Genomic DNA, 20,653 nt, shown 5'->3' with positions numbered 1-20,653 from the left:
GCAGTACACCTGAAAAGAACATAATATTGTACATCAACTAGTTTTCAGTTAAAAAATAAGTAAATGATAAATTGAAATTCATAGATGTTTAATATAAAACAAACAAACCATTTAAAGATCCAGTGGAGTGGTACTGGCATTGATTATAAAATTAAATGGCCTGATGGTAGGAAGGCACCTCAGGGGTATTACTGTTTACCAGTAATGCTTGTACCTTGTTGACTATAGGTATAGCTAAGAAGTACAAAAATACCTTTCTGTACAGCTAACCCTAGCAAATCAAGAAGTTGGCAAGGTTTCCTTTGTATATTTCTAACTTCCTAACTTCTTTGAAAGGAGAAAGCATCTGATATCAGTTATACTTAGTGGTTAACTATATGCTCCCCTAAGTGAGTATTAGCCCTTCAAAACGTTTATCTCCAGTTGTGATACGAAAGTAGTTAAGCCTCTACTTCCCCATTAAAACAGAAGAAAAATATCTTGGCTTTGAGGAGATGGCCTTATAGTACACTATCCTTAAGAAAGAACTATATTTGAGTTCATCTTGTCCTCTCTCTCAAACAGCCCTCTTCTCCTGGACAGGATAAGTTGGAATCTCCACTAGTTAGCACTATTGCAAACCTATTTCTAGGAATAACCATAGATTGAGGAGGTTTTCCATCATTCTTTAATTCTTTCAAGTTTAGGATCTTGGCAATATTCCCTGCCATTCCTGCTCTCTTCCTCCAGGTATTTGCTATCTGCTTTCTATCCTCCTTAAGGGGTTGTATCTATACTTAATCCTTTTTTCTTTTCTCCAAATTTTACATTTTCTAGGGTGTTTATCGTTAAAAGATTTTAAAATTACACCCGTTCTGATTACAAAATGATTTAGAGGTATAGTTAATATTTAATATCTTCAGACTATAATTTTTCTTTTCAGACATCTCTATGTTTATTATATTATTTTTACCTCTGGTAGTAATATTTTGATAGACATATAATATGAATATGTATTCATATATATATGAATATAAATGTTCTCTTTATTGAAAAGGTATCACTGAAGGGTAATCCTACTATTTTAACTCCATGCAGATGGTCAGGAAAGAGAAGAAAGATGAATAAAGAATCTTTAAGCAGCAGAGGAAAGAACTTTAAGTGTCCTGGAATACAACAGCAATGAGAATATAAAAGTTGAAACAGGATTGTAGCTCAAGTGCTATGAATTCAAATTGAATATTTTACTGCTAAAACAGATTCTTAGGCTGGTCAAAGGCCACTCTGCCACAATAAAGCAAGTATTTTGTAAAATTAGACTAGTCATCTGAACTGACTGTGGTAAACACTCAGAAGGGCAACTAATATACAACACAGCAACTTGTTTGTGAGCGATAGCATGCCACTGAGAAACTATCACTTGCTAGTTTTTTACGGCAGACTTGAAGGTACAAAAGAAGGCACTGATGTCCACAGGGAATACATTGACTAAGTGGGTTCCTAACACTTTAACCACTCATTTAGACAAATAGTTCTCAACCCTGGTTGCATGTTAGAATCATCTGGAAAGGTTTTAAAAAATACAGAAGACTGGGCTCTAGTCCAGAGATTTTGATTTAACTGGTCTGAGGTGGAGCCCAGGCAGCAGCATTTTTTGAAGTTCCTTAGATGATTTTTGTGTACAGCCAGAGTTGAAAACCACTGGTTTAGACAATGAACACTTTCTGGTCTTTATTAAGTGGCATAAAACTTTCTGTCTCTTTGTTTACCTTGGAAAAACAAAGATCTTATTGAGGATTCTATTCAAAACAATGGCTAACACCAACTGAGCCCGATTATCAATACTTAAGGAAGGATGTAACGTTACTTTTTTTTTTTTTTCAGAATTTAACTTAGTCTACATTTATTCCTCTAAAGCTTTACTTTCTTCTAAAGGTTCCATCTTTTGACAGTCTTTTGTACCTACTATGTCTGATTGGGAATGCTCAGGAGTCACTGTGACAAGAACACAAGGAGGGTTACATAGGAATAGTCGGTTACTGCTTTAGTTCAACTTTGCATTCTGGTTGTCTTGGCATGTATTTTAGTGCCTGAATTCTTTCAGAGCCAAGCTCAAGGCTAATATAAATGAAGCAGCTGCGACTGCATTGTGTTACATTCACAGGGAAGGCCAACTCAGACCATTGTGTTATGGAAATGAAAATACTAAGCGAAGCACCTGGCCCAGTACACAGCAGCTTTCTTTCAGCCAAAGCTAAATTGATGGCATCGTCTAAGGAGAAGTGATACAAAAATCATAAATATCAATAGACACTTTATAAATAGAATATTAAAGAAAGAAGCCTGTCGCAAAAACTCAGGCAATGTGAAACAAATATATACAATTACAATGTGAAACAAATATATACAAGATGTTAGCATATTCCCTTTCTGAATTAAATTTAAGTACCTGGATAACTTTTCATTAGTTTACTCATTCCTTTCCAGTCACTCTTGTAACATCATTTAAATGTAGTTTTAACAATACAAAAAACATACAATGGATATTTTATTTGTGTTTAAAACACAAATATGACAAAGGCAAAAAGTCTAGCAGGACGTTAAAGAAAAAAATGAAAAATAGTAGCTTTAAAAAGAGGCAAAAAACTATTCAAATGACTAAGATTGTTCTTGAAGAATGTAATAGTCAAAACTCAAATCTGCAAAAACATTGCCAGCTTATACGTATATCTGACACCTAAATGGTTCAAAGAAGTATCCACAGAGATAAATCATTAAATAAAGAATCCTACCTAGTTTCACTTCCCAACCTAAGTAGAAAGAGTATATACTACATACATAAAATACCATAGCCCTGGATTCCAAATATAAATTAAGATCTCTCTTTGTTGAAGAGAAAAAAAAAGGTAACTATTTTGCGCAGGTGCCCTCCTTTACTCCAAATGATCTCTTAGTGGTTATTAAATGGTTTAGTAATCCACTTGACTAGAGACATCATCTGTAATACCAAGAGAGTAAGTGTGAAACATAGTCACTTGATTCAGGTTCTTAGATAACTCATTTATATTTTATCCACTCAACAATTACTTGTTGAGTGTTTCCTATATGCAAGGCTCTGTCATTAGACATTGGGGTAGCTACAAAGATAACTCTACTCAATGCTCTGCGGTGACCTAAATGGGAAGGAAACCCAAAAAAGAGGGGATATATGTATACATACAGCTGATTCATTTTGCTGTACAGTAGAAACTACCACAACATTGTAAAGCAACTATACTCCAATTTAAAAAAAAAGTTAAGTAGAAGAGATATTTATTGTCTAATGAGGCACACAGACCTACAAACAAATAACTGCAATTGGAATTAAGGTGAAGAGATATGGAATCAGAGTGGAGGAAGAACTGAATAACTACCCTGCAGATCTCTGCTTTTCTTATGCCTATGATTAGCTATAAGTACAAATACATTTAAACACTCCCAAAAGCTGAGACCTTAACTTAACCTATAGGTTCAGTGGCCATGACTTCCTTGTTTCATCTCTTACATTCTTATTTTTAAACTTATTGACTCCGCTGTCTATCTGCATAAAGATGGATTAGACTAATTAAGGAATATACATGAATATACTACTTACTAGTTATCCATTTTAAGTTTAGAAAATATAAGTTTGGGGGAATAAGGAAGATATACAAAGATATATATCCTTTCTGCCTTATCTAGCAGCAGTCAGCAGGATACAAACAACTCTTATCCACTGGCTTCTGGGGATCTCTCAAAGGCTAACCACTATTCTAGAACTACAAGCAGTGTCAGCTGATAGCCAGGGGTGGGTGCTGGACTGGCCTTCTATTGAATGATAGCCCCTTACCTATCACCCTGAGTTCAGATAGTAATAGCAAGAAGAGTCACTTAGGTTAGAGTCAAGTAATTTACCAGTATGTCCCAGTATTTATATAACTTGGTTTAGCTTTTAAGCCAAGACAAATATTTCAATTAAACCAATCTGTAATGCTTTAGTGGCCAGCAAAATTTAGCTAAGCTTGACAAACAAACCCACTCACAGTCTTGCCCCCACCTACCTCTCCATCCTCTCTCTAGCCATTTTTGCCTACATGTTTTTCAATTCCTGCCTCGAAAAGCAGGAAATGCTTTCCCATATTCCCTTGAAGCGTGAGTCACCTTATGAAGTGTGTCTTTCCAAAATGCTATTCCCTCAAGATGGAATACTCTCCTTCCCCTCTCAACTATTTTCATTCAGCCTTTGAAACGCAGCTGAAACACTGGCTCCTTGACAAAGCCTTAGCTTACACAGTGCATTGTTAAAAACCAGTGTCACCATGCTCATCTACCTCCTTACAAATCTGGTCATTTTTCTGTCTCTTGCTACTAGACTATAAGTTCTCTTGTATGGAAATTCTGTTGTGTTCATTTCTGTTTCCCCAGTACCAAGTAGAGTGCCAAGAAAGCATCAATAGTCTCATCAATATCAATTGGTGAATCACCAATACTTTGCCCAAAGTAAGCATTCATTAAGTGTGTCACTGTCAAGAATTTCCATCAAGACTTGTTAAAAATCTATTTCATCTGCCCTCAGGAAGCCTGAAAATAGATCTAGGAAGAATAAGGCCCTTTTGGAGAGTCCACAACTAGCTCCTTTTTGGGTCCTCCTGATGCGTAGTGAACCTGCTGTTCACCACAGCAAAGACACTTGAGTCTTACAACTACAAGTACTTGTGCTTAAATCTCACCCCTGCCCCTTCATAAAGTTAACATGAAAATGATCTTTGAGGTACTATATAAGTAACTAAAAGTTAAGTATCTCAGTTAGGTTCCTTTTTGTACTGCTTTCCCATATTCAGAAAGTCTTTTGTGATATTTATTACAAAAATATTTTGTGTTGATCTGAAAACTAGACATACTTCTTCTGGCAATACATTTAAGTGATGTAAGTCACATTAGCTATTGGTATCATATGGAGATTTAAAAAATACAATGTACTTCCATAGACATCCAAGTACTGCAGTGCCTCATTTAGCCAGCATATTTTGGTTTCTCTTAAAAGAATATAAATTATTTATTTAGCATTATCAAGGAGTGAGGAACTTCACAAACTAGATTTTTCGGAATAGCAATTTTTATAAAGCTTCACATATCTTTAAGATTTTAAATATTCTCAATGGATATATATCACACAATATTACACAGTTTCCAGTTTTAAAAAACAGCCTGGTACAAACAATATAATCTCACTTTTCCTTGATGATTCAGGACTATTATTATCAATGTCAATTACTACACTACGCACCATCCATCCTGTAATACAATGGTACCCTTAAGGACTATCAATAAGTATAAGGCTATCTGCCTTTATCCTAAATGAATTCAGATTGTTTTTATGACTCCTTGTTTTTCATTTTCTCTGCCTCCTCCCTCTACTCACTGACATTTTTTTTTTTTGCCATTAAAAAAAAATTGCAGTCAGTGTGTTTGCATGGTTATTTTTCCAAACAATTGTCTAGATGAAGGCTTATGAATGGCTAAATTCTACTAGAGAGCTAAGTGCATGGGCTTTGTGACTGCAATTTGCTAGTCAGGGGACCCTTCTTTCCCTCAATATTTCTAAATCCATGACGTGGCCGAGATTGTAAAAAGAATAACAAATGAGGGAATTCCCTGGCGGTCCAGTGCTTAGGACTCAGCGTTCTCACTGCCGGGACCTGGGTTCGATCCCTGAGTAAGTGGTCTGTGAGTAGTGCTAGTCTTCATGTATATGCACCATTGGTTTATTACTTTTACTCAAAAATAATTAGTCTTATTATTAAGGTAAACCTTAAATTAGGTGTCAATTTATTGTTTAAATATAAATGAAAATTGTTATTTCTAATTAATTCAAATTTTAAAAGGCCAGTCATGAACTTCAGATTCAATATAGGAAGTATTTCAAAGTTACCACATTGCAGAGGAATATTCTTCTTCAGCTACTGATGTTGGAAAAAAGAAAAAAATTAAGTATTCACCATTCTATTCTAGCATGACAGTAGTAAAAATTCAAATTCTAACTCAAACCTTTTCTCCAAACTCTTTATATAGATAGTTAGTTTCACTATATTTGATTGGTTTCATCAGGAAAATAAGAAGGGGAAGGGAGAGAAAAGATACTTTTTTCATTCATGAAAACAAATTTTAAATAGATAGTTATGTCTATTAGAATAAAGAAATTTAGTAAAAGGCATGAAATCCAGTATTTTAAAACTCCTGTCACGATTTGGTTAGAATATTAATCCAACACTTGCTTGTGGTCTTTAAAAATGAGAAGATTTGTAAAAATTTGAAAGGTGTCACAATAATAGATATTCACAAACTCTACAAGGTACCTAGATATAACAAGGGGAAATCTTGCTTCTCAGGATTAATGTAAAATAAAACATTCACTTTGGTTAATTTACAAGTGAATGCCAGCTTTATATCTCAAAATACCAGTTCTACTTAAAAGGTCATCCTAACTTTAAAAAATTGTATTGGAATAAAGAACACAACGTATTAACTTGGCTGAATTAAAAGAAAAAAAATCCTTTTTTTCCCAATAGAAAAGGCTATTTCTACTTTATACTGATTTCCAGTGTACCTATAATAATGACTAACTTCACGGATGTAATTCTTTTCAAGTTTAAAAAAAATTAATTTTAATAAAATGATATGAATAGAAAGTAAGTATATTTCTTATTCAATAAACAAAGAAAATGGATGAATTAAAATCTAGGCTACTCCAAGTTATAACAAAGAGGTCCAAATTGCAACTGGTAGTCACCTGACCTGATCACTTACAGACTTTCCATCTCAGCATTCCTTCATATTTAATATTGATTCTCAGTACTGCCTAGTCAGTTTAAGGAGTATTTTTAACTGGAATATTTCTTCCAGGGTATTTCTTAAGCACTTATATAGTCATCTAAAAGATGGCTTAAGCAAAGCATAGGCCAGGTTTCAGGATTAGAACTCACAACTGTCTAATTTTCTAATCTAATTTTCTGATTTTCTGCTCTGCAACTTTATGAGTCTCATCATTCTCTGCTTAGGCTCCATCACTAAAAACACTATACGCCATCCTTTAGAAAAAAAAATTCCTCCCAGCATCTTTATAAAATCGTGATAGGTTTTCGTTAGTAACTTGATAAAGAAATTCTTGAAGAACAAAATGTTTTGATTTCTTAGCAACTGTCTCTAACTCTAAAAAGAAAGGAGAAAAGTAAAGTATTCTTTTAGAGAAGAGAAACACTTACTGGTACTTTGAAGGGTGAGGTATTTGCAGTATCCATAGAGTTGGGTTTCTCTGATGTACTGGTCCCTGAGATACTCCGTCTGCGGGGGGACCTTTCTGCTGGCACCTCTGGAAAAGAAAAAAAGAACATCATAAAAAACCCAAATTTAGGATCTTTCGCTAACCTGTAAAATTATTGATTTTTTTCTCACAAAAAATCAGTCTGCTTTAAAGATACATTACATTCTATCTCTACATAATTTGTTTCTTTATCTCTAAAGAGATATTATCGAGACACTAGGGAGACTTGGTCACTGTTAATTATCTGCTTTACTGTGACAGCTTATATCTTTATGCACATATAAAAAGTAATTTCCTCTGAGCTATGTTTAATATCTCTAAGTTCACTTAATATTTGCATCTCAGTATATGAATCTACTTCTCTATGTCAGCAATATAGGAGTTAATATAATCCAGTGAAATTTTTTCATATTCTTGTGAACAAATTTTGCCTAGTGAACATGATTTGATGGTGTCTGCACAAAGGTCAAAGTTCAGTTCTGTGCAGATAAGATGATTCACTAGCCTGCAGCCAAAGGTCCATGAGAAGACTAAAAGCTGCTGCTAGGATAAAATAACATATATGCCTATGCTGATATAAAAATAGATCAGCTTTTCCTTGTTCTGGCAATATGACCTCACTAAGATCTTACTCTGGAATCCTAAATCTGTTCAAACTGACCTAACAAGCTTCAGATTTTGCAGATGATGTGGTATTCTCCAATTTAATTACTATACACTATATTAAGGTTACATTAAAAATTTTTATAGAGTGATATACATATATATGCATATATATATGCACATAAACACGCACACACAGATGATAGATATATACATATTATACCTTTATCACAACTGCTTCCCATCTCCACTTCAACTGACAGACATAGGAATCCAGCTTCTCAGATAACATTAGATAATCTCAACATGGACAAGGGAAAAAAAAAAACACATCCTAAAAAGAGTATTCTGTGTTATCTTCCAGATCTTAAAAAATAAGGAGTAAATCGTGACTCCGGAGACTGACATTTTGATTCCTGCTGTTCTCCCTTTAAAAGATAGATGCAGTTTAAACTTCCATTTCTGGCCTCCTGGCCCCTGGGATCCGTGCTACTTCCACTTAAGAGAAAGCGTTTTTTCTCGCTCCCTCCCCTGTGTCTTGCTCTTCCCCCTCCCTCTCTACAGCTTGCAGAGAGAGCAAGCGAGAAAGCAACACACAGGACTGCAGCTATTCAATCAATTGTTCCGACTGCACATCCTCATTAGTTACTTTCAGGCTATTAGCAGACACCCAACCACTGCCTCCCCTCAGTTACAGCAAATTTCACTGTATTACACTAATCTGCAGAAGAAAAAACATTTCCTGAAATTTATATTCATCTAGTGCCAAAAGGACACCATTTTACACAGACCCAGTAATACACACAAATCAATCCCTCCTATGAAAATCCAGTTGGGAGTGCTTACCCTATTACTATCTTTGCATGCTGGACACTGATTTTCTTCCGTGACTAAACATTTCTTCACTGTGACATCCTGACCAGTAAGACATAAGCCAAATCGCAACATGCCTAATGACTGAGAGGTTGACAACACAGCATCTTAAATGCATGCAGTACAAGAAAGTTCCATGCTATTACTGTGTTTTAAAATTATGACCAATAACTGCCTCTCAACTTCTCTCTAACCATCTGTGGTTAAATGAGCCTTAATGTACAAAGCCATTTTCAGAATTAGGCACACATAATTCTACTGCACCATTTCTAAAAAATGGTGCTATAATTAAAATTCATAGGAATGGCACAAAGCACTGAATTTAAACAAATCAGTTTGTCAGAGCACACTGAACAACAAGACCTTCAGACTCCAGGAAGATGACTTTAAAGGGTGATTATCTAAGTCAGGCAATTCTATATGGGGGGCAGGCAGGTGGGGATAGGGGCTGTTGAAGGTAGAAGGAGATCTCATCTTTCGTCTGATAATTACTGATCATTAGAAGATACATGAGATTGAATATTACAATATAATATATTTTAATCTCTGAATAATTGATGGAGAAACCATATTGGGAGAAAAATAAGTTCCATTAGCAAGGATAAAATGATCTAGTAAACAGTTTTCCTTAATTTGCAATGTTCTGGCTAAGGAAGGAAAAGAAACTTATCTCCTTACTGTCTTCCAAACATCTAATTTTAGTTTTCAGGCATATGAACTCATTACATAAATATATTTCAGTGCTTTTAGCTATTTGAAATTATTTTGGCTATAATGAGCAACCACATTTCAAACCCTAACAATATGTTCTTTGTTATACTTATCTTTAGATTCTCTTTCTGTATCATGAAAAAAAAAATCACAACTATGATGTAGCTTAAAGAATGTCACTGGGGGCTTCCCTGGTGGCGCAGTGGTTGAGAGTCCGCCTGCTGATGCAGGGGACACGGGTTCGTGCCCCGGTCCGGGAAGATCCCACATGCCGTGGAGCGGCTAGGCCCGTGAGCCATGGCCGCTGAGCCTGCGCGTCTGGAGCCTGTGCTCCGCAACGGGAGAGGCCACAACAGTGAGAGGCCCGCGTACCGCAAAAAAAAAAAAGAATGTCACTGGGTTCAAAAAGAAGAAATTAAATTATTTTTGAAGTTTGAACAACTGCCATTAAAGAGGGAAAAGCAAGGAAACAAAATAAGCTAAATCAACTAATGATAAGAGGAGGAAGTCTACACTTCTTGACTTTCCCAGCCCTCACATCAGTGCAACTTATCTGCTGATGTCTTTGAATGTTAGGGTTGCTTAGTTTTCAGAAGATTCATAACTATTTGAAAGCTGAGAGAAGAACATATACCCAAAGAACTAATGACCACTTAGAAACAGGGGAGCAGCATCAAGAAGAGCAGAATTAACAACTTGCTGGATTAGTCACAGGCTGGCCTGCATGTTAAACTTGTCCAGCTACCTCTGACTTTAAAGCTCCAAGCAAAAAGGAAAGCTGCTACTATGCTCTTAAAGCTACATTTCTGCTGATTTGGATGGAAAATCTATACCAGTCCCAGTAGACCAAAATTAGACAGCTTTCTATCCTACCTGCCCCATGCTACATACTACTGCATTATTTTCACTTGCTGTAAAAATTAATATTCTTTTCATAGTCACAGTATTAAATTATAGTCATTTTAAAATATGCTCTCTCTCTAAGACAAGAGGCATGTGATATTGTTTCGGTAGATAAAGGTCTAAAACTAATTTGTTCACTTTCTCACCCTCTAAAAATATTTTTCATCTTCAGATTGAAAGGCAAAAAAAGTTATAAAAAGCCCAGTTAAGTTTTAAATTTATCTCTTCATTTCCTTTGCCATTGAGTATGAACTGAGATGAGGTGACAACTTATAATAATGAGAGATAACCTCCAATACAGCTCCACATAGGATGATGTATTGAACAAAAAGAACATCTGGATGCTTTTCTTAGCAGCTCTACCAACTATCTGTGTGATTACGTGTAAGCCATTTCAACCTTTCCTGCTCTGGTCTGCATTAATAAACTGGGTTATTCAGACCAACCAGAGATGAAGACAAGATGCATCAGTTTATATGCTTTGACCCAAAATTAGCTTTCTGGAAGAATGGGGCTCTCTAAATCCAAAATACATTATTACAATGTCATTTCCTCAAAATACACATTTTCTTCTATGTCAGTGTGCTTTCTTTTAAAAGTGTGGCAAAGTAATTGACAACTAGATAATTATAAGGGCAAAGGCACTTTTGGTGGAAGATGTGCCTATCTGACAAACAGAACTCAATTCTGCCTTTCAGACCTAATAGTGTGTTCATGGCCTTTAGTTTACTTATAATGAAGTCAGTGTAACAAATGGTGTTTCAGGGAGGGAAAAAGAAGAGGACAGAGAAAGGGAGATGAGTAGGAACAATAATTTCACTACAGTAAATAGGTAGATAGATGCATTGAGAAGGTGAGTGAGAGCCAATACTTAAGGAAGTGAAGAGGTCAGGCTTATAGATTTATCAGGGAGGGAGACTGCAGACAGAGGGAGAACAATACAGAGCTTCTAGGGTAAAGTGCAGCTGGGAGGCCAGTGGGGCTGCTGTCAGTAAGTGGGGACAAATAATAGCAGAAGGCCTAAGAGGAATTAGGGCAGGCATGCTCAGATCATGTAGGCTTTGTAGGCCTACACATAAGGACTTGGCTTTTTACTCTGAAAGAAAAACCACCTGGTGAAAGGCACTTCATCCAAAGGTACAAGTCACAAAGAAATACTATGGAGAGACACTTATTGGCACTTTCTTAATTTTTTTTTTTTTTTAGGATTCGAATAATGAATGTGATTGAAATGATTCTAGAATATTATTATGCTTGGAAAGAGAGTAAGGAAAATGCTTATATTAACTGAGGGTTAGGTTCTAAAAGCCTCTACAAATAAATGAGAAAAGTATCTATTATGTAATGTCATTATGATAAAATATCTATAAATATCAACTATATTTACTTTTTGTTCAGTCACATTTAACCAAATTTCATATACTGTCATGTCATACATGTATATACTTAACATAAACAACGTAGCTAAAACTGTCATGAATTCTGATAATGTCTATTACTTAGAGTAAGTTACAATGGTTTATTTTTTGAAGTAGAGGAGATGATTCAAAAATACGTTTTTTTAGGAGAAAAAGATGTACTTCAAAATTATTTAAGTACCTCTTTTGTGAATAATTTGTCTAAGGCAGAAATATTTTTCTATTTTTATGATAATTTGAGTTAATGTTAAATGCTTGTTATGTGCTAACCACTGGGTCTAGTATCTCTCTTACTTAGTTCTTGTGGTAGCCCCTGAGGTAGTAGCAATTTATTACTCTCTTAGATGAAGGTGGAAGCAAAATCTAAAGAAGAGAATAACCTTACCAATGTGAAAGTAATTTCAGAAAATTCAAAACAAACGATAAACAGACTGAAGAAAGATATTTATAAAGTTTTGATTTGGTCGACAATGATGTAAGGAACCAAAATATCCTCCTTACAGCAAAATTCTCTAGTTATGACAGACCAGAAAAACATTACATGTTCACAGATGCAGTCAGATGGCATATACAGTATGTCTAAATACTTCACATTAATAGCAATCCAAGCCAATTCCTAGTAATTTTGTGTATAGAATTATAAAACATCAATGAATGTGAATGCTCTGTCAATTATAATTATTCACAGGCCCCATTAATATTTTTGACATTATATTTAGGAAACAAGTTCTCTATTGTTATCAAAAGGAAATTCTCTAGTTCACTTCAAAAATCTTTTCAAAAATCAAAAACATTTCAACAAAGCATGATAAAAAATTAAATACACACCAGAATGTTTGTTCACCCATTCAAGTCACTGGAATTTCAATGTGTATAGTGTTGCTGTGAATGAATCCACTTCGCTATCATCTATTTTCCCTTATATTGCAAAAATGATGACAAAATAGGATGTGATAAGTCATGGCTCAAGTTATTAATGAATGAGTTAATAAGCAAATAACTTATTTCTCCATGCTGTGAATTCTAAATTAGGAGAATGCTTCTTTCACAGGAGGCACAGAAGACACTTAAGGAACAGAATAGGAAGGAAGGAATAGTATTAGGAAATGGGTTTTTACCTCTTTATCAAGAGGGCCTTTAATAACAAATGGCAAACATGAAAGAAAAAAAAAGGCTTCATGACGTTTCATACTTTTTGTTGGAGGATCCCTTAAAGGTAATGAGAGCTTAAAGATGAAGGTAGAGAAGAATTTTATAAAGGAAAAGTGACAAGAGCAAAGAGGAGAAAATTACATCCTGCATTTATATAGTTGCTAACAACATAGCACCTGGGTGTTTTATAGACTTCACCACCTGATTTTCAGTAGGACATTTTCTGCTGTATCTCACTTTTACTGCTGTAAAGCTGAGGCACTGACAGTCACTACCATTCAGCTCCTCTGGAGTACAAATCCCCAGAGCCACTTTAATTCATCCAATTTGTATCACTTAGACTGCAGTACTTCACTCAAACAAGCAGTCCTTTCAAGTTTGCATGCCCTAGACACATTTCAATACATACAAATTGGTGCTAAGTACAGAAATGTGGTGAATTCTCAGAAAGTAAAGGCATCTAGTCTCCCCCACCTCTTCTTTACTTCAACAAATTTATTCCCTATTATTATTTTTAAAAAATTCTTCTTGTTAATATAGTAGGAGAACAGATTTCTCTCTGGTCAAGCAAGTATTCCATTTCTTCAGCTTAGGGTTTCACATGATTATACTGGATGAGATGATAGAGAACACTTTTCACTGTCAACTGGAAAGACACAGTTTAGAGATATTTATATGGTTATCTTAATTTTCAAATACAAAGCGTATCTATGGTTCTTAGTGATAACAACCAGCGATCTTAGTAGTAATAATAAAAGTATAACAAGGATAACTGCAACACCAAATTAACATTCTTATTCCTTATTACATGCTAAGTGTTTTATATTAATTTTCTCTTCAATCCTCACAATTCTCTGGAATTGGAATTATTGCCCCCGTTTTACAGATGAGGAAGCAAGATGTTCTATTACTCTGCCCATGTTTGCAGGGCTGGTAAAGGGCAGAATCAGAATTAGAACCCATGCAATCTGAATCTAGAGGCTATACTTTTTTTTTTTTTGCGGTACGCGGGCCTCTCACTGTTGTGGCCTCTCTCGTTGTGGAGCACAGGCTCTGGACGCGCAGGCTCAGCGGCCATGGCTCACGGGCCCAGCCGCTCCGTGGCATGTGGGATCTTCCCAGACCGGGGCACGAACCCGTGTCCCCTGCATCGGCAGGCGGACTCTCAACCACTGCGCCACCAGGGAAGCCCTAGAGGCTATACTTTTAATCACCACGCATGCTATCCTGTTCTCCTTGTGTTTTGTATAATGGACTGTAATGAAGAAAATTAAGGTAAACAATCATGGAGACTTCAATTTTCTTACTTCTTCCTAAAAATAACTCAAAGAACTTTAACAAGTGCACATGATTCTTCATGTTTTAAAGAGAATTAAATCATACTCTTTGGGGGACAATTTACTGCAAACAAAACCCCATCAAAGAAAACTCTCAATCCTGGAATGCTAATGCTAATAAGAACATTATAATCAAGAAACAAAGAGGGGTGAGGCAATGTGGTAAAGAAGGAGAAAAGTTACTTGCTTAATGTAATGGTGAAAAAATTTGAACAAAATAGGAATTAAGCTATAAAGAATATCTACCACTGATTCCTTGAATTAAAAAGTGACAAAAAACCCTCCAAAAAATAACCCACCCTTAGGGGGACGGATGAATAAGCAGAGCACAAAGGTTTTTAAGGCAGTGAAAATATTATGTATGATACTGTAAGGGTGGGTACATGTCATTACACATCTGTCCAAACCCACAAAATATACAACATTAAGAATGAGTCCTACTGTACTATGTACTTGGGGTGATTATGATGTGTTAGTGTAGGTTCATCGACTGTAACAAATGTGTTACTCTGGTGGGGGTACTGATAATGGGGGGAAACTATGCATTTGTGGGGACAAGGGTACACAGGAAAATCTCTGTAACTTTCTCTTAATTTTGCTGTGAACCTAAAACTGCTCTAAAAGAACAGTCTTAAAAAAAAAGAAAACCTGCCCTTCTATCCTCATAAAGCAATCTTCAGTACACCTAAGTGGAAAGATAACTACTTAGGCCAATTCTATGAGACAAAAATAGATAAAAAGCATTGGTCAGCATAAAGTTACTGTTTTGAACATTTCAATCTAGTTATTTATGAGATTTTCTTAATCTCATAGTTTCATTTTGGTGAATAATATTTTGTCTTCAACTCTGGAAGACAATAGATCTTCTAATTTACAGAGATGCTCTAAGACCTTTATCTAAACTTTTTCTATAACTGACTTTATTAGTATGTTTCAAATATAATTCTGGGTAAATCTGATTTATTCATACCATAATTTCACTGTTCATCTCTAAAATCTTTTTTCAAAAGATCTGATCCTTGATTATACCAGGGTCTTTTAAGACTAATTTGGGTTTTATTCCAAAACAGACATTAATAGAAAGCATTGAAAGTATTGAAAACATAGAAATATTTAAGCCTCTAATAAAGATGAGAACTTAATCATTTACTGAGGACCAAATATGCATGCGGCGCTGCACAAAAAACAAAAAATCTTTACAGTGGACCTCACTTACTAGTGAAAGTAGCAGAAACGGGAGGAGCCTGTAATGTTGATTGGTACCCCTTTAGCACCAAACACTGTCAAGTCTCTCTTTGAACGTTGACTTCATTTTGTTCTCTTTATTTCCACTACCATATATCACTCTAGTCCAGGATTTTTAATTTTCTCATGTAGATTACAGCAGGACCTCTTAACTAATCTCACTGACTCCTGTCTCTCTCTACTTAAAGCTATCCTGCTCACCATTACCAGATTAATCTCCCTCAAACAGTACTTTCTTAATGTAATTACCTTCCCAGAAATCTTAAAGATAGACAATCAGGCATTGAAAAAATATCACCTAGCCCCCACCTTACAGAGTCACTCTTTTCTGCCAACACTTTCCAACAAATTGCCTTAGTCAGATGATCTCTGATCTTAAACGGGCCATATTAATTCCTCTGTGTCTGTCTTTGCTAATGGTTTTCACCTACCTGCCAAATCTTAGGTAACCTTCAATACCAATTTCAATTCATCTGCTTCCATAAAACCAGGCCTAATTATTCACATTTCTTTGATTTCCAAGTAATATATTTGTATAAGTTCACATTACTTGATTATATGTTCTCTAGTTTTGGATGCCAAACTACGTGAATTCAGGTCTTGCACTGCAAGATTTGAACAGTGGTGATCCTGTCTAAATTTTCAAATAAAATAAATTTTAATAAATAGAATTCTCTGAATTTTAAGTATTTCTCCCACAATGTTTCCATAAACCATTTGCACCCATTCTTGCTTGTCTCGCAGGGAATACTGAAACAGAACAAAAGACAATTGGTAACAAATAAATTTTAACTAAACAACTAAAAAATTGTTCAGCATAGTCTGGTCACCTTTTTTTTTTCCTTTATAATAAACACATGTGATCATATAGAATTGCCATTTTTTTTGTATGTTAAAATGGAAAAATATCAGCAATTTCATATGGTTCAACTTAATTCATAATAAAATTATTAATAAATTTTCTAGTTATTTCTAATTCACATATGGCATTAAAGTGTATCACTAATCAAGTTTAAGAATCACTCTCATTTTATGTCTATTAACTTGAATCTTCCACTATAATTGAGATTTTGATAAAGAAGTTTCATGGGAGATTAAGTTTTTCCTTCTATGCATCATTCTATTTAAAGATTCACAAATTTTCAGGTTTTATTAAGAAGCACAATTAAACATAAATTAATCAGGTTTATGTCTTGATATTTTCTTATTAATTTCTATTTTCTTGAGATATCTGTTCACCTTGATTTCCTTTAGTTTTTTACTTGCATATCCCTATAAGGACAAATTTTGAAAGAATTTCTTTTTTTTTCCTTTTCTAAGGATATCCCCTCAACAAAGGATGTAATACTTAAAAACTCTAAGGTAACCATGACCACCTGTGGGGCTCAATATGAATTGCCATGCTTAGGTTTTAGCATGGTTCTTAGCATTTTTTTTTCAATTTAGATGCCATTTATTCACTTGCAATGAAAAACTGAACTATCACTGAATGTAAATATTAATGCAAGTGTGATCCAGCGTTTATTCTTTTTCAGAAGTCAAGCTATATGAGAAATCAAACCACAATCGGTGGTAGATTTTAAATTATTGATTCAATTTCTTTAATGGTTATAGGTAGCAGCCCTACTTACATTTTTTTATTCCTACTGTAGCCAATTTTAATAAGTTGTATCTTTCTTTAAAATGTCCATTTTCTTCAATTTTCTATTTCTTCAATAGTCTATTGTTTAAGTCTCTGATTTTCTGTAATTGTGTCCTTTTTCCTATTTCTAACATTGTTTATTTGTGGTTTTTCTTCTGTCTTGGTCAAATCTTGACAGTTTTATCTTTTTTTTTTTTTTTTTTTTTTTTCCGGTATGCGGGCCTCTCACTGTGTGGTGTCTCCCCTTGCGGAACACAGGCTCTGGACGCGCAGGCTCAGCGGCCATGGCTCACGGGCCCAGCCGCTCTGCGGCATGTGGAATCTTCCCAGACTGGGGCACGAACCCGTGTCCCCTGCATCGGCAGGCGGACTCTCAACCACTGTGCCACCAGGGAAGCCCAGTTTTATCTACTTTCATTGGACTTCTTTAAGAAACAACTCTTAGCTTTATTGATACTATTATGTTTAATTTCTGTCTTCTATTTCATTATCATCTGCTGTTATCTTCTTATTTCTTTCCCTAAACTTTCTTTGGTTCTATTCTTTCTTTTTCTGCCTTGTTGAGCTGAATGCTTAATTGGCTCATTTAATTTTATCCTTTTCAATATAAAAGATTAGGGCTGGGGCTTCCCTGGTGGCGCAGTGGTTGAGAGTCCGCCTGCCGACGCGGGTTCGTGCCCCGGTCTGGGAGGATCCCACGTGCCGCGGAGCGGCTGGGCCCGCGAGCCATGGCCGCTGGGCCTGCGCGTCCGGAGCCTGTCCTCCGCAACGGGAGAGGCCACAGCAGTGAGAGGCCCGCGTACCCCATAAAAAAAAAAAAAAAAAAAAAAAAAAAAAAAGATTAGGGCTGTAAGTTTCACTTAGTAACTATTTTAGCAATATTTTACAAGTTTTGATATGTACTATTTTCAGGATGTTTAGTTCTAAATATTTTATAATTTCCATTGTTATTTTTTTCTTTGACTAAAGAGTTATAATAAGTAACTTTAAAAGTTTCCAAAAAGAAAAATTTTAAGAGTAAATTTTTTGGTACTAATTTCTGACTTAGTTCATTAGATCAAGAGAATATGTTTGGGGGACTTCCCTGGTGGTCCAGTGGCTAAGAATCCATCTTCCAATGCAAGGGACACGGGTTTGATCCCTGGTCAGGGAACTAAGATCCCACATGCCGTGGGGCAACTAAGCCTGCCCACCTCAACTACTGAGCCTGTGCACCACAATCAGAGAGCCCACGTGCTCTGGAGCCCCTGCGCCACACCTAGAGAGAAGCCTGTGCACCGAAAAGAAGAGCCTGCGTGCCTCAACAAAAGACCCCGCATGCCACTACTAAGACCTGACACAGCCAAATAAAGGAAGGAAGGAAGAAAGAAAAAAAGAAAGAAAGATTTAAAAAAAAGAGAATACGTTTGTATGATATAAAGTATTTGATTTGTTGAGATTTGTTTATGCCCCAATTCACTGTCAGTTTTCATAAAGATTCCATATGTACTTGAGAAGACTACATAAGTTGGATTCAGGATTCTATACATGTTCATTAACTCAAGCTAATTTTGTTTTTTATATCTTCTATACCCTTACTAATTTTTGTAAATAGGACTGTAGATTTATCAATTTTTCCTTATACTTCTGTCAATTTTTCCTTATAAATTTTAAGGCTCTGTTATTGAGTGCATGAAAGATTGTTATAATTTTCTAGTGATTTTTATATGTTATCATTACATAGGGACCTCCTTTATTTCTAGTAACACTTTCTGACATAAAGATCCATTTGATTTCATTTTCAATGGCTATGGTATAGCTTCCTTTTAATTAGTATTTGCCTGATATATCTTCTCCCAAAACTTTTACTTTTTATTTGGAGGAAATAAATATTTTAAAATTTTATTTATTTTTTTATTGAAGTATAGTTGATTTACAATATCATGTAAGTTTCAGGTGTACAGCACAGTGATTCAGTTATACATACATATATATATATTCTTTTTTTAAATTATTTTCCCTTCTAGGTTACTACATAATATTGAGTAGTCCTTGTTGGTTACCTATTTTATACACAGTAGTGTGTATATGTTAATCCCAGCCCCTAATTTATCCCTCTCCCACCACCAAAACTTTTACTTTTAACCTTCTTGGGTCCTTGTGTGTGTGTCTCTTTTTTTGGCCACACCACATGGCATGGGATCTTAGTTCCCCGACCAGGGATGGAACCTGTGCCCCCTGCAGGGGAAGTGCAAAGTCTTAACCACTGGATCATAGGGAAGTCCTGCTTATGTCTCTCTTATTCACAGCACTTTAAAAAATTGAGTCTAACATACTTTACCTTTTTAACATTTTTATATATTGTTTTCTGATATAGTTGGATTTTATTTTTACCATGTGTTTGCTGTTTACTTTATTTCTATGCTTTTTTTCTGATTTTCTGTCTTTTCTCAGATTGATCAAGTTTTAAAAATTCATTTTCTCCTCTACTGTTATTGAAATTATGCACTGTATTTTATTCTTTTAATAGTTGTCCTTAACATTTTTTAACACATGTACCTAAAGCCTAAAGCTAATCCTGATTTCTATCCTTCTCTTGAATAATTCAGTGATCTTAAAATGCTTCAATTTCAATTACCCCCTTCCTATCTCTGACATAATTATTGTTGTCCACTATTTCTGATTTACCTTATCAGAACTGTGGTTATGAATTCTCAGGGGATTTTTATCTTCCTCCCTCCCCCATCAGTCCAGTCTAAGCTAAATAAGATTTATCAATTTTGTCAGTGAGCAGATTTTAAATTTCCACTTTCACTCTACAAGTAATCCCGTCCTATGGGGAACAATGGGGTGGGGCTTTCGGTTCTAATTCCTCTCTTTGTTTGGTCCCTAAATCTATCTCCTATCTTGTGGCCATTAAACCTTAACTTTTTGGAATTCTGAGACAGGCAAATGTCCCCAGGGCAATTCACTACCTGGATTTTTAGTTGTTTTCTTTTGTTCTTTTCCTGGGAATTTCCTTTCCCTCCTGAGAGGAGAGTTCAGCCATTTAGTTTTAAATGTTTCTTTCAAAAGACTCCAGGACACAGAGAACAGACTTGTGGTTGCCAAGGGGGAGAGGTTTGGGGGAGTGATGGAGTGGGAGGTTGGGGTTAGCAGATGTAAGCTATTATATACAGAATGGATAAACAATAAGGTCCTACTGTATAGCAAAGAGAACTATATTCAATATCCTGTGATAAACCATAATGGAAAAGAATATTAAAAAATGTATATATATGTCTAGCTGAATCACTTTGCTGTACAGCAGAGATTAACACAACATTGTAAATCAACTATACTTCAATTAAAAAAAAATAAAATTTTCATTAATATGACATTTCTAGTTGTTTCCGTATTATTTTTCAGGATATCTAGTCTGACATATTGCCAGAAATGAGAGTTTTAATTTTTGAATATGCTTTCCACCGAT

The 20,653-nt window shown here is 35.3% G+C and overlaps 1 protein-coding gene across 2 annotated transcripts in view; it reads right to left on the bottom strand.

Annotated features, from left to right (window-relative positions):
- Window positions 1–20,653, bottom strand: part of RASAL2 (RAS protein activator like 2) — a 396,673-nt gene that overhangs the window by 86,319 nt on the left and 289,701 nt on the right. For both annotated transcript variants that reach the window (XM_032629632.1, XM_032629643.1), the window contains exon 4: window positions 7,260–7,366. In XM_032629632.1, the coding sequence (XP_032485523.1) occupies window positions 7,260–7,366 (107 nt within the window). The remainder of the gene's footprint in view (window positions 1–7,259; window positions 7,367–20,653) is intronic.

This window comes from Phocoena sinus, chromosome 1 (genome assembly GCF_008692025.1).
Source record: "Phocoena sinus isolate mPhoSin1 chromosome 1, mPhoSin1.pri, whole genome shotgun sequence".
NCBI lineage: Eukaryota > Metazoa > Chordata > Mammalia > Artiodactyla > Phocoenidae > Phocoena > Phocoena sinus.
This window is presented reverse-complemented; position numbering and strand designations above follow the sequence as displayed.